This window comes from Podarcis raffonei, chromosome W, assembly GCF_027172205.1.
Source record: "Podarcis raffonei isolate rPodRaf1 chromosome W, rPodRaf1.pri, whole genome shotgun sequence".
NCBI lineage: Eukaryota > Metazoa > Chordata > Lepidosauria > Squamata > Lacertidae > Podarcis > Podarcis raffonei.
The window spans coordinates 27,004,849-27,019,054 of NC_070620.1; the positions used below are offsets into that span (position 1 = coordinate 27,004,849).

Sequence of the window (14,206 nt, forward strand, 5' to 3'; positions counted from 1 at the left end):
CTCCAGAGCTCGGAGGGAATCCGCCATTCGCCGATGGCGCTAACCCGGAAGTCCCCCTAAAGGACTAGTTTGAATTGAATCTGAATCCTGAAACTGAAGCAAGGTTCATATGGGATGCAAGTAAAGCGGTAATGCGAGGTTTCCTGATTCAACAGAATTCTATTAGGAAGAAAGCACAGAATGAGCAAAAGGAAAAAATCCTGTCTCAATGAAGGAGAAAGAGAAAAAACTGAGGTGTAACCCCAAAAATCAACAGATTCAAAAGTAGATTAAGGCTTTACAATCCCAGTATTCACAAATCAAGAAATTGAATGGAAAATTAAATTGATGAAACAAAAGACTTTTGAATCGGCAAATAAATGTGGAAAATTACTGGCTTGGCAATTGAAAAAGAGACAGAAGGAGAGTACAATAATTAATATTATGGAGGATGGAAAGAATATTAAGAACCCAGTAGAGATCAGAAAATGCTTTCAAAAGTACTATAAACAGCTTTACAAAAAAGAAAAAGAAGAAAAGACAAAAATGGAACAGTTTTTGGATAAAAATGGATTGCAGAAAATTCCAACAGATAAAAGGAACCTACTAAATGAATGGATTACAAGACAAGAAGTTGATGTGGCAATTGCCCAAATGCAAATAGGCAAAGCACCGGGACCTGATGGCTTAATATCCCAATATTATAAAATATTTAAGGATTGGCTGATACAACCATTGATGGATGTTTGTAACAAGATATTACAGGGGGACAAAGCACCCGAGTCCTGGAAAGAGGCATTTATCACTCTGATACCCAAACCGGATACAGATAGAGCTCAAGTAAACTACCAACCAATTTCTTTGTTGAATGTGGATTATAAAATACTTGCAAATATTTTGGCTACAAGATAAGCACATACATAAAGATCAATCAGGTTTTTTTACCTGAGAGGCATATGAAAGCTAATATTAGGAACATAGTGGATGTGTTGGAAAAGTTAGAGGTAAAAAGGAACACTAAAGCAATGTTAATGTTTATTGATGCAGAGAAAGCCTTTGATAATGTTTCTTGGAGTTTTATGAAGCAGAACTTATGTAAAATGGGGATCGGTCAAAAAAATTTAAATGGTATTAATGCAATTTACTTTGAGCAAAAAGCAAAAATTATAGTTAACAATGTGGCCTCAGAAGAAATTAAGATTGAGAAGGGAACCAGGCAAGGGTCCCCACTTTCCCCCCTGCTTTTTATTTCTGTCCTAGAGGTGCTGTTGAATGAGATAAGGAAAGACGAGGAAGTTAAAGGCATAGTAGTGGGAACTAAGCAATATAAGTTAAAAGCCTTTGCTGATGATTTGGTATTGACTTTACAGGATCCTGAGATCAGTGCAATCAAAGCACTGAAAATAATTCAAGAGTTTGGACAAGTTGCAGGTTTCAAATTGAGTAAGAATAAAACCAAAGTCTCAGAAAAAAATTTAACGATACATGAAAAACTTAATTTAGAGGAAACCACAGGGTTGAAATTTGTGAAAAAGGTGAAGTATCTGGGTGTATATATGACTGCAAAATATTTGAATTTGTGCAAAGACAATTATGAAAAGTTATGGAAGGATATCAAAAGAGATTTTGATATTTGTGTTGGGGAAACGCCCGGGAAGGCCGCCACCTTCCTAAGACACCGAGGAGTCTCTCCGGTGGTCACCCTCTGGCTGTAAATCTTCCTCAGTACAGAGAGACCGGTGATAATGCCGAACCTCAAAAGTGGTAAACAACCCTTTGAGTCCTGTCAGATGGACTGTGGCTCCCGTGTCGACAACAAAAGCATTCCAGGTTGACGCTGACATCTCCGGTGTTGTAGTAAAGTTAGTGTTTGCTTAGAAGCTGTTCTTTGGTCAAGCAAGGAGAGTGAGGCCTTGTGGGAAACCAACAAGCCACAAGGACCATGGGAAATAAGTTTTGTCCCTTTAACCCCAGACCAGCAGGCTCCCAGGGTGTGAAAGGTTTATTATGGGGAAGGAAACCCCTGATTTAATGAAAGGTTTGACACCTGGGTCTGAAGTTATGTGCATTCCCTCAGTGATGTTATCTGCCCTTGATTGCCTGGGAATGTGCATCTGCATAGACTCCATGGAAAGGGAGGAAACCCCTTTGATTTCGGCTCTGGGTTCTTAATTGGGCCAGCTGCCAGAAGTTAGATTGATTAGCCCGCAAGCCGGTCATTGGAGAATTTAAAAATAATCAAGAGTTATGATTGGTTTTCGGGGTTCTGACGCCACGTGCAAATTGGGGATAAAAGATCTTGGGAATGGCTGGGAAAGTGCACTCTGCAATCCGCAAATTGCCCGGCTGCTAAAACTCCACCTAAGTAGTCGTCCTTTGTGATGGAGAATTGTTGAAAACCTTTGAATGTGGAACAAGGAAGGACTCTAACTATTCTATCTGTCATTTAGTCGTGAGTATGTAAGTCAGTTAGATTCCACAATGTTGTTTTTTTCCTTGCTTGTAACTTACTAAAGATGTGCCTGCTTTTTAGCATGTTTTCTTATGTTCTTTTAAAATAAATTTTAAAGAAAGAAACTGTTTTGCTTTGTGTGCCTTTCCGGGGGGAAAGCTAATTCCTAGCCTTACGCTTGGTTGTGCTCTACCGTAGAATTTCTGTCTGCAAGCCTGTGGATACAACTTGTGGAGTGGGGATAACCAGCAATAACCGGGCACAGCCTTCTCCCTGGGTTGTGGCTCTGGGTTCCCCGGGACAAAGGGAGTGGTGGCAGCCTTACCGGTTCTATTTTGTCCTGTTTCTGTGAAAAGTAAACGTGTCTGCCAGCCCTGCTCAAGAAACCTCGTCTGGCCAGAGAGCAAAGACAGGTGAGGGAGGGGCGAGCGGCTGGAGGCAGTTTACCACAGGTGTAATCAAAGCTAGACCTTGCTTGGACTGGGGCTTAGCACGCTTTCTGCTACTGGCCCCTCCTTTCTCTGAGCTCCCTTTGGCTCCTTTGGAAAATTGGCCCTTTCGACAGTTTTTCAGTAGATGGCCAACAATTCCACAATTGTGACACTGAATGGCCTTAAGAACAACTGCCTGGTCTTCTTGAGCAACTGGGGGGGTGGTGTCAGCTTCATTCCGGAGCGAACAGAGGCTGGGAATTTAAGCAAGCCAAGAGAGATAAGGACACTGGAATGTGAACTGGAATGTGAGAGGGAGGAGGGGCAGCCGAGTAGCATAGCTTCAGAAAACGTCAGAGAGCAAGCAGTAGATAGCTCAGAGACAGAAGGGGAGAGGCCGGGAATAGCTAGCCCAAAGACTCGAAGGCGGGAAAAGGTCAGTGAGAGGAGGGGGAAAGAGCGGAAGCGAAAGGGTTTTTTACGCTGTTGGAAGAAGAGGAAGGGGCGGAGTTTAGACTCGGCAACTGCTAACTTGGAGTCAGACACGGAGTGAAGGAGCGATTTATGTGTTTGAGCAATAAACCTGAGATAATTACTGCCGGTGTCTTCATTATAAATCTTCTCCCAGAAGTCTTTCACCTTGGGGCAGGTCCACCACATATGATAAAAGGTACCCTCTTTTTCTTTACATTTCCAGCATAGATTATGATATATCTTTGCTAATTTTACAGGAGTTAAGTACCATCTATACATCATTTTCATAATATTTTCCTTTAACACCATACATGAACTTAACCCCTTTCCTCCACAACCTTTCCCAGTCTTCAAACATGTTATGTCCTACATCTCTTGCCCAATCTATCATCACAGATTTAACTTGTTCATCCTTTGTATGCCACTCCAACAGTAAATTATACATTTTAGACAAATTTTTAACTTTATTTTTTTTTAAAAAAATATTTTTATTAAGTTTAACAATAGAAAAATAGGACAATAAAAAAACAGAAAAACAATATAAAACACAACAATAAAAACTTTCACAATACATAAAATACAAACATTTAACAAGAGGAAAAAAAAGGAACAGTCAACACACACAAAATAGAATAGGAAAAAACACAAATCACTCTTTTCTAGTTATTTATCTTCAATTAACTTATTTTCCTGACTTCCTCACGCCTCCCTTTTTTATATCCCTTTTTAACATTTAGTTCAGCAAATTCATATCCTACTACTTTGTCCTTATATATTTTACCTCCCAAATTTCAAATTTTTATCTCTTATTACTAGAACCCCTTCATTTTATTTCAATGTCATCAGCATTCATACATTTTACAATACTTCTGCAAATAAATTTTAAATTTCCTCCAATCTTCTTCCACCAACTCTTCTCCCTGGTCTCGGATTCTGCCAGTCATCTCAGCCATTTCCATATAGTCGATTACTTGCATCTGCCATTCTTCCACGGTGGGTAGATCTTCTGTCTTCCAATACTTCGCAATGAGTATTCTTGCTGCTGTTGTAGCATACATAAACAAAGTTCTATCCTTCTTTAACACCAATTGGCCGACTATGCCCAGGAGAAAGGCCTCTGGTTTCTTCACGAAAGTATACTTAAATACCTTTTTTATTTCATTATAAATCATCTCCTAGAAAGCCTTAATCCTCGGGCACGTCCACCAAAGGTGAAAGAATGTACCTTCAATTTCTTTACATTTCCAACATTTATTATCGGGCAAATGGTATATTTTTGCAAGCTTGACTGGGGTCATGTACCACCTATACATCATTTTCATAATATTCTCTCTTAAGGCATTACATGCCGTAAATTTAATCCCAAAATTTTTAACTTTAGAGTCCAACAACTCTGTTTCCAACTTAGTTTTTTCCGAAGCAAAACCATTTTTCTAGTCTAATTTATAAAGTTCATTGATCTGGTGGTAATGTGACCAGTTTATTTTATCTTTAATTTGATCAAATGGTTTTCATTTATATCCTTCTTTATCTTCTAATAACAGATCAGAATATCTCAACCACTTGGTTTCCATATTTAACTTTTTCTGGGCCTTTGCCTCCATCTTTGGCAATACATTCATCTTAACCACTGAAATCCGGCCCATTAATGAAAGTTTTAAATTCGACCAGTTCTATAGTTGGGGCACCTTGCACAGTCCTGCTGTCTCTCGGTGTCTAATATTCTTTGCCTGACCGTAGCTTTTGCCTGGTCCAAGCCCAGACTTAGAAGGGCCTGAGGGGCAAAACCCAATTTCTGGAGGGTGTTCAGGACTGCAGTCTGCCAGCCCGACTGGAATTGGTCACAGAGGATCAATGGGGCTATCCCTCTGGGGAGCAGGTTCAATGTCAGCCATTTGTAAATTGATGTTAGGCAGATGCTAGCCTCCATTCTCATCATCCTCGTTTCCAGTCTAACCCATGCATTTGAGACACATCTGGGGACTTGGAGGAGAGCTCTAAGAAGTCTGGATTGAACTCTCTCAAGTGGGGAGAAAGCAGAGGAAGGCGGGCCCAAAAAAGGAACCATAGAGGAGTTGTGCCAAAGTTTTGGCCTTGTATAATTTTTGAGCTGCGGGGACAAAGAAGCCCCCTTGTGCTCTGAATAATTTCAGGATACAATTTGCGTTTTCCCCCGCTGAACTCCCGATGGAGTTTATGTGTAGTTTGTTGGTTCCTGAGGCCTGTACCACCATTCCTAGATACTTGTAGTTTGTGACTTGTTCTAATTTAAGGCCTTGGAATTCCCAGCTTCTAAGCTTTGGTTTCCCCCCAAAAGCGAGTATCTTGGTCTTTTGATAGTTGATTTTGAGACGTTCAGATTCGCAGTATGCTGCGAGCTTCCTTAGTGCTCTTTTGAGTCCAATGGGGGTTCTAGATAGAATTACTGCCTCATCGGCATATAGCAGGACCGAAATATGCCGATTTGCAAGCTTCAGTGGGTGGAGTTCTGAGTCATTGAGTGCAGATACTAAGTTATTTAGATAGAAATTGAATAGTAGAGGGGCCAGTAGGCACCCTTGCCTGACTCCTTTGAAGGTTTTTATTGGGTCCGTTAGGTGTCCTAGTTGGCTGCACCTGACTCTAAGAGCTGCGTTTGCGTGCAGTGCCTGAATTAGGAGCAGGAGCCTTCTATCTATATTGGTACCCTGTAGTCCGTCCCAGAGTCTGGTTCTGGAGACTGTATCAAATGCTGCTTTTAGGTCGACAAAGGCTGCGTATAGTGAGGCCTGCCCTCCTGATTTGTATTTGTCGATGAGATGAAGCCCGCTTGTTCTATTGCCAGGATATCTTCATTCTCTAGCCATTCTGTAAACTTATTAAGGAGGTGCTTTGCGTAGAGTTTACTGATCACACTTAATAGGCTAATTGGCCTATAATTCGCTGGGTCCCCTCTGTTGCCCTTTTTATAGATTGGAACTATTATGGCTGTTCCCCATTCCCTTGGGATGCGGCCGGTGTCATCTATGTATGTGCAGAGGGTGGCTAAGAAAGGTGCCCACCAATCCGCCTGTGCTTTTATCATTTCTGGCGTAATGCCGTCTGAGCCTGGGGCTTTGGCCATTTTCAGTTGGTTTATATATGATTTCACTTCAGTTATTGAAACTGGAGGCCATTTAGCCAGTTGTTCTATATTATAATTCTGTAGTGGAGGTTCAGCGTCCTCATACAAAGATTGGAAGAATGAGACCCACAGGCTAGGGGGAATTTGTGAGGTTAAGGGGGAAATAGCTTTATGGGTGCCAGAAGCTACCAGTTTCCAGAATAGTGTCTGATCTTTTGCTTTTGCCGCACTAATTAATTCTAGCCAGCATTTTCTGGTATAGGCATTCTTTTGGTGGCGTATTAGGTCTTTATACTCTTTTTTTAGGGCACGGACAGCAAGATAGGCTTGGCGTCTGACAGAATTTTCGGCTGTCAGGGCAGCTTTGTAAGCATTTTGCAGGGCTTTCTTTGCCTCAAAGCAGGTGTGATCAAACCAGGGTTTATTTGATGTTATTGGTTTAGTTGGCCTTTTTTCTGTGGTATTAAAAAGATAGGGTTTTGATTGTTGGAGCAGGTTCTCATACTTGGAAACTGGGTCCTCAGGCCTAGGATTATCCCCAAAGTCAGTTAAAATTGTACTGAGTTTTTCAGAGGTTAGAATCTTCTTCAGTTTGGAGTCAAGTGCAGGGGTCCATTTGACTCGGCAACCAGGTCGCTCTAATGCGGTGCTCTCTGCAGGGTATACTGTTCTCAGGAAGGGTGACTCGTTTAACGGAGACACCTGGAGGTGCATATGTATAGTATCCTTCCAATGATGGGTTTTCAGCCGCCCACGTCTCTTGGAGAGCGATGATGTTAAAGTTTTGACAGTAGAAGGGAATGTCTGTAGAATGGGAGAGGCATCTGGACCAGCCGGCAACATTCCAGGTGATGATGTTTAGGGCAGCAGTTGATTCTTGGGTTTTTAGATTCCAGGCTCTCATAGCTGTTTTCTGCCGCTGATTCCTCAGGTCCTTTGAGTTTGGCTTGATTGAGCCACAATGCGGAGGAATGGGGGAGCCTTTTAAGGGGAAGACTAATTTGGGGGTATTAATTTGTCTGTCCAGGCAGACACCCGCTGAGACCTTATTTCATTCCTCTGCATGAATAGCTTCTAGGATTCCCAGGCAGTCCATGAAGATTGAGCCAATTCCTGGCGCTGGCACCACTAGTTCAACTTGTTGCGATTTGGATTGAGCTATTGGAGGGGGTGTAGGAGAGCCCGTTTCTTCTGGACACAGATATCGACAAGTTGTCCATTCCTCGTTCGTTAAAGGCTTTGATTTGCAATTGATGTAATTAAATTCCATGGGAGGAGGCGGGGCTATATGCAGAATTCATCCTGCTACCTGTCCGAACTCCTGTATCATCTCCAGTGCTTTTACTGCACTGGAGTCTGAATCTTGAAGTGTCAACACCAGGTCATCAGCAAAGGCTTTTAATTTATATTGTTTGGATCCTACTACTATATCTTCAATTTGTTGTTCTTGCCTTATCATACTTAACAAGACTTCCAGGACCGAGATAAAAAGCAGAGGGGAAAGTGGGCACCCTTGCCTGGTACCCTTTTCAATTCTAATTTCCTCCGATACCACATTATTTACTATGATTTTAGCTTTTTGTTCATAATAGATCGCATTAATCCCATTTAAGAACTCCTGACCAACCCCAATACCTTCTAAATTATGTGTCATAAAACTCCAAGATACATAATTATCAAAGGCCTTCTCCACATCAATAAACATTAACATTGCTTTACAGTTTTTTGCTTCCAACTTTTCCAAAATATCTACTATATTCCTAATATTGTCTTTCATATGTCTTCCAGGCAGAAAACCTGCCTGGTCCTTATGAATATATTCTGACATGACCTTCTTCAGCCTATTGGCCAATATATTAGCAAAAATTTTGTAATCCACATTAAGTAGAGAGATTGGTCTATAATTTTTAACATTAGATCATCTTGATCTTGTTTTGGAATCAGAGTAATATAAGCTTCCTTCCAGGTTTTGGGTGCTTTGTCCAGGTTTCGGGTGCTATTATCTTATTGCAAACTTCTACCAATGGCTGAATAAGCCAGTCTTTCAATGTCTTGTAATATTTTGCTGATAAACCATCTGGTCCCAGGGCCTTTCCAAGTTGCATTGAGTTTATTGCGTGTTCCACTTCCTGTCTTGTAATTAGTCCATTTAGTAGGATCCTTTTACCTTCGGGAATCTTCTTCAAACCATTAATTCTGATAAATTGCTCAATTTTAACTTTATCTTCTTTATCCTTTTTGTACAGTTGTTTATAATATTTCTGAAAGCATCTTATGTCCACAGGATTCTCTACAGATTTTCCTTCTGATACAATATTTGTGACAATACTTTGTTTTTGCCTCTTTTTTAATTGCCAAGCTAAAAGTTTCCCACATTTATTTGCAGATTCAAAGTTCCTTTGTCTCATCCTCAATTTCCATTCTATTTCTTGGTTAATGATCTGTGAATATTGGGTCTGTAAAGCTTTAATTTCCTTTTGAATCTGCAAATTCTTTGGATTACTTCTAAGGATCTTCTCTTTGTATTTTAGTTGGTCCAAAATTTTCTTTTTTTTTCATTTTGCATCTTTCTCCTAATTGAATTTTGTTGAATGAGGAATCCTCTCATTACTGCTTTACTGGCGTCCCAAATAACCCTTGTTTCCATTCCCTGGTTCATATTAATCTCATAATAGTCCTTTAGGGCTTTTTGGGCTTTATTTACAATTTGATCACTCCTCAACAAATCATCATTCATTCTCCATCTGAAAGATCCCTGTACGAACATTTTCACTTCCATAAAAACTGCATTATGGTCTGAGCAAGTTTTAGGGCAAATTTCCGTTTTTGATACTTTAGGAACCAAGTCTCTGGATATCCATAACAATCGATTCTCAAAAATGACTGATTTGCATCTAAATAGAATGTGAAGCTTTTTTCAGTTGGATTTCTGACTCTCCATATGTCTGACAGATCAAATTTATCAGTTATTTCAAAAAAAGTCTTAGGTAGTCTGCCAGCATTCAATATTTTCTGTCTCTGAGTTCTATCCATTAGAGTAGATGCCACTCCATTCAAATCTCCCAGTAAAATTAGTTTATTATCCAAATGTTCCAAAAGACTTGTTTCCAAGTTCTTAAAGAATTCTGTTTGCCATCATTAGGTGCATAGATTCCCAGTAACAAATATTTTTCACCTTCTGCTGTAATTTCCACTGCAATGTATCGTCCCTCCTTGTCTTTAAAAATCAATTTGGGATTCCATTTTTCTTTAACATAGAAAACCACTCCTCTTTTTTCACCTTATCTGAAGAAATAAATTCTTGACCAAGTTTCTTATTCAATAAGATTTTTCTATGTAGTCTTGTAATATGTGTTTCCTGTAAACAGATTACATCCAAATTCTGCTTTGCCAAAACGTGGTAAACCTGCCTCCTTTTCTGCGGAGAGTTTAAATCATTTACATGCCATGAATAGATTCTCAAAGCCATGGTGATGAATTAAGGGGTCACTGCTCCCACCCCCTGACAGCTGTGGGCTTTCCAATCCAAGTTCAACCGAATACTTTTGCAGGAATCTGTCTTTCTCTCCAACCATCTTAATTCTTTGCTTTCTTCCTCCAAATTTGAAGGAGAGACCATCTGGGAATTCCCACCTGAAAATGATATTTTTCCTCCTCAAAATATTGGCCAAATCTGTGTAGTTGGATCTCAGGCTCAGGAAGTGTCTAGGAATCTCTTTAAAAAGGACGATGGCTTTGTCCTGTATTTTAAGAACTTTTTTGTAATGGAGCCCCAAAATGGTGTCTCTTTGTTCTTTGGTCCTGAGGACCACTATACAGTCATAGGTAATTTTTGAATCTTTTTTGGGGCCAAATCTATAGGCCTTTTCTATCCACAGGTCTACTTTTTTTCAAGTCCCACCACGCCACAAATTGATCTGTCATCCACTCCCTGAGTCGATCTTCTTCCTGTTGAGGGACACCTCTCAATCTTAGATGAGATTCCTGTTCCTTCATCTGAAGAAATGCAATCAAATTTGAGTTTTCATACTGTAGTCTTTCCAAATCAGTGACTCTGACTGTCTCCAATTGTGTCAACCTTGTCTCATGACTTGTAACCTCAGTCTTCACCTCTTTCAATTCCACACTCAAATCTTCAAACTTTTTATTCAGTTTTTCTATTCCCTCTGAGTTACGATTTGTATTGTCTTTAATTTCAGACAACAATTGCATTACAGTGTCCTCAAAGGCTGCACTTCTAGAGGTTCATCTTACTGCTCCCTTGTCTGTTTTATCAGCACACATAGTTGCTCAGAAGTTTCAAGGTGAATCCCACAGTAAGCAGAGAAGAGAAGAAAAACAGGTTCCCACCACAGTCTCACAGAAGTCAATTGCAGGGAGCCAGCAGCCTCCCAGCTCCTAAAAGACAGGCTGCTTTAAAAGGCAATTCTGGATGTCACAGTGGAGTCTAGCCTTTCCCTACCGGGAGGTCCGCTTCACAATGAAGGAGCTTCTTTAAATTAATACACAGTCTCGCAGGGTTTTTAGAGCTTAAAATCCCCCCCTTCACCCTGCAGAAGGGGGGCTTTGAAATTAGCTTGCAGTCCTTTCAAACAGTCCTTTCCCTCTTAGGGCTTCGATCCTCGGTAACCGGCTCTCCTTTAATTCAGCAAAAGGGATCGACCTCCGTTTTTAAATCCCTTTCTCTCCCAAACGTAATCTAATTTAAGCTTTGTCCTTTACTCACAGTTCCGAATTTTGTGTCCTTTGTTTTGGAGGAATTGGCCGCTCACGATTGCCAGACTCAGAGCTTCGCGCTGTGAAGGAAGCAATCATTTCCGCTGTGCTGCGTCTCCAACCCCACTTGCTCTCGGGGCTCTTTACGAGCTTACCGGGGAGTGAGGGAGTCGCCAAAAGGCACCCACCAGATCACCAGGTCCTCAGAGTGCTCAATCTGAGGTTTTTTTCAGGGCACCACGTCGCTCTTGTGGTCTCCCCTTCCTTCACTGCGCTGGGGCTCTTTCAGCCGAAAGAGCTCCTGTCTGCCATTACCGGGCGACCAACTGGAAGCCTCAGATTATCAGCTTCTTCTTTTTTTTTTTAACAATCTTGAGCTTTAATCATATCATGTCGCAACTGTCACTGCAAAGGGCAACAATATGGCTTTCAAAAAGAAATCTTGACGTGTTTTCAACCCATATGCCGATGTGAAACTTCCCCTTATTACTGTTTTATTTAGGTTCAGAAGGGTTTAAAGCGGGGGGGACAGTACTACTTAACTGGATGTTCCCTTATTTGTCACACGAAGTTCTGGGCAATGGCCAACACTTTTGAGAATTCTTGCCGCTTCCTCAGCAGAGAGGGAATTGGGGTTTTGATTCTCGTCCCTACTGGGTTCCCGTTGTCTTCAATGAGCACCACGTTGTTAGAATCAAACCTGGGAGTCATGCGAGGGCCCGGCATCTTGTGGCCAACAATTAAAGCCTTTTTCTTCTCCCCTTTGATAGCCAGAAGGATCTTGTCGCCGACTTTGCCCACTCCGTTCTTGTTGTAGACATGGATGCATTTTGGAGGCCGGTGGTACGGAGTGTTTCCCAAGGCGCTGTTATCTACAACTCGCACACGGGTCGTCTTCTGTATTGCACTGCACACGCCGCTGATGCTGAAATTTCGCTGATTTGTTGCTCTGTTTATTTGGGCTAGAAAAAGCTCTGGGTACTTTTTCCAAAGCGCCATCAGGATTCTGGTTTTAAAAAACAGGCTCCTCGGGCCTAGGCTTCTTAGGACTTCCGGGTTGGCGCCATCGTCTAATGGCGGATTCCCTCCGAGCTCCGGAGGGAATCTGCTCAACAGGGGTCGGGTCCTGCCGCGGCGGCGACGCGGGGACCCTTAGAAACCACAGGCATTGAAGCCTGTGGACCTGGTGACTCGGTGGGCACCATTTACGCGCCCCCCCGACCCGCAAAGAAGCCTTTCTAAAGGCTTCGGAACGGGGGACGGAGGGAGGTGTGGTGCTGAGAGTTCGACTGCTTCCCCTGCTGAGTGAAGCCGCATGCCATGGATGGAGAGCGCTAACTTCTTCTTTTGAACATTTGGATTAAAAACAACGACCCGTGAGTAACACGGTAATTGGACTTAAAAGGGAAATTTATTTCTGGGAATTCGGCAAGATCGGGCAAGGTGCTAAAAAGGAAGTCAACCTACCCGCCTTGTAAACATCGTAAAGCAAGGATTTTATTACTAAGGTTGTGTGAATGTCTTTTTTTGTGTGTGGAAAAGAGCAATTAACTTTATATTGGGCCAATTTAAGTGACTGTGCTGGAGGATAAGAGAACGGAATTTACCCCTCCCCCAAAACCCGGGAGCGATCGGGGAGAGAGCCTGTGGAAGAGTTTATAGATTTTGACAGCTGTCAAATTAGCTGTCAAAGTTGGGGAAAAAAAGGAGAACTGTGTCTTTGCTGTCTTTGCTGGTTACATTTGATACAATTTGGTAACAAATTGTTAAAAATAAAGAAGAAAAGGTTAATTTGTCATTAAGTAACTAGAATCCCTCTAGAGGGGGTTCAGGACATTACAAAAAGGGCTGTAAGTCGAAAAATACTGGCTGAACTGGAAAGGACCTTTCGTCTTTTGGGAAACCTACAGGAGCAGACAACTGTTTTGACTATGAATGTAATAACAATGAAGGGAACAGTAAACAAAATTGCTGAACCTGGAAAGGATATGATTCAAGCTCCTGCAGATGAACAGGGAAGTGTTGTAGCTGATCCAAAAATCCTTATAGCCAAACAGGAGAAAGAGTCTGAGTCATTTGAGATGCTATTTAAAGAACATGAGAAAGAAGGAGGCGCTGGGATGTTGCAGATGGCTAAAGAGAGCCAGAGGCCTGTTAAGCTGGAAATAATTGAAAATAAGAACATGACGATGAAAGTTTGGTTGGAAGTGAAGAATGGAAATTGGAGAGATCTCCTCTTATGGGGATCTGAAGACATATGGAATATAAATATGGCCAATACAGAATTTGGAGCCTTTGGGACATTTGGACTTATGAGCAGTAAGAAACAAGATTTTGGCTCCATTGTTAAATATGGAGGTCTGGCTGGAAGAAATACGGACTTTACTGGAACAGAGCCTCTTCGAGATTCGGAATTTAAAATAAAGGACTATCAAGAAAACCGGCAGAGAGAAATTGAGAGAGGGTTAAGTGCCTCGGATGTGAGATCGCCAGGCTGATTCTGGATGGACTGATGGACTTTGGTTGGGGATCGAAACCGGGAAAGGGGGTGGTAGGGCTTCGGGAATCCAAAGGGTGTAAAAATATGATTTTGTTTTAATTAAGTTGGTTTTTGCCACTAACATAAAAATGGGGAATTTGGGGAGAGATTTGGGGCCGACCTTAGCAAAAGATTATCAAAAATAAGTGTTGGTGTATAAAGACTGAGATTTTTAAGTTTAAATAGGTTAATTAAATTGATGGAGGAATTTAGGAAAAGTATGTTAAGAATAAGTTTTGAAATATAAAGATAGAGGTTTAGAAGTTAAAACTTGATTAAGTTAATTGAATTAGAGGAAATAAGGTAAAGTGGGGGGGATAAAAATTGCTGAGCTAAAAATTGGAATTGGAATACAAGAAGGGCAGGTGTGGGGAAGTCAAGGAAATTGGGTATGGAATGTAATTAAGGTAAAAAAATTTTAACTGCTGTTTTTTCTTCTTTTCTTTTTTCTTTCGTTTTTCTTTTCTTTTCTGTTTTCTTTTGTACTCTTTTTTGAAAATTTTAATAAACAT

The 14,206-nt window shown here is 41.2% G+C and overlaps 1 protein-coding gene across 1 annotated transcript; it reads right to left on the minus strand.

Annotated features, from left to right (window-relative positions):
• Nucleotides 1-11,513: 11,513 nt before the first annotated feature.
• LOC128405969 (39S ribosomal protein L14, mitochondrial-like) lies at nt 11,514-12,190 on the minus strand. Its single transcript, XM_053373026.1, has one exon. It carries the CDS (start codon nt 12,152-12,154, stop codon nt 11,717-11,719), a length of 438 nt encoding a protein of 145 aa, XP_053229001.1. The 5' UTR covers nt 12,155-12,190; the 3' UTR covers nt 11,514-11,716.
• Nucleotides 12,191-14,206: the final 2,016 nt, after the last annotated feature.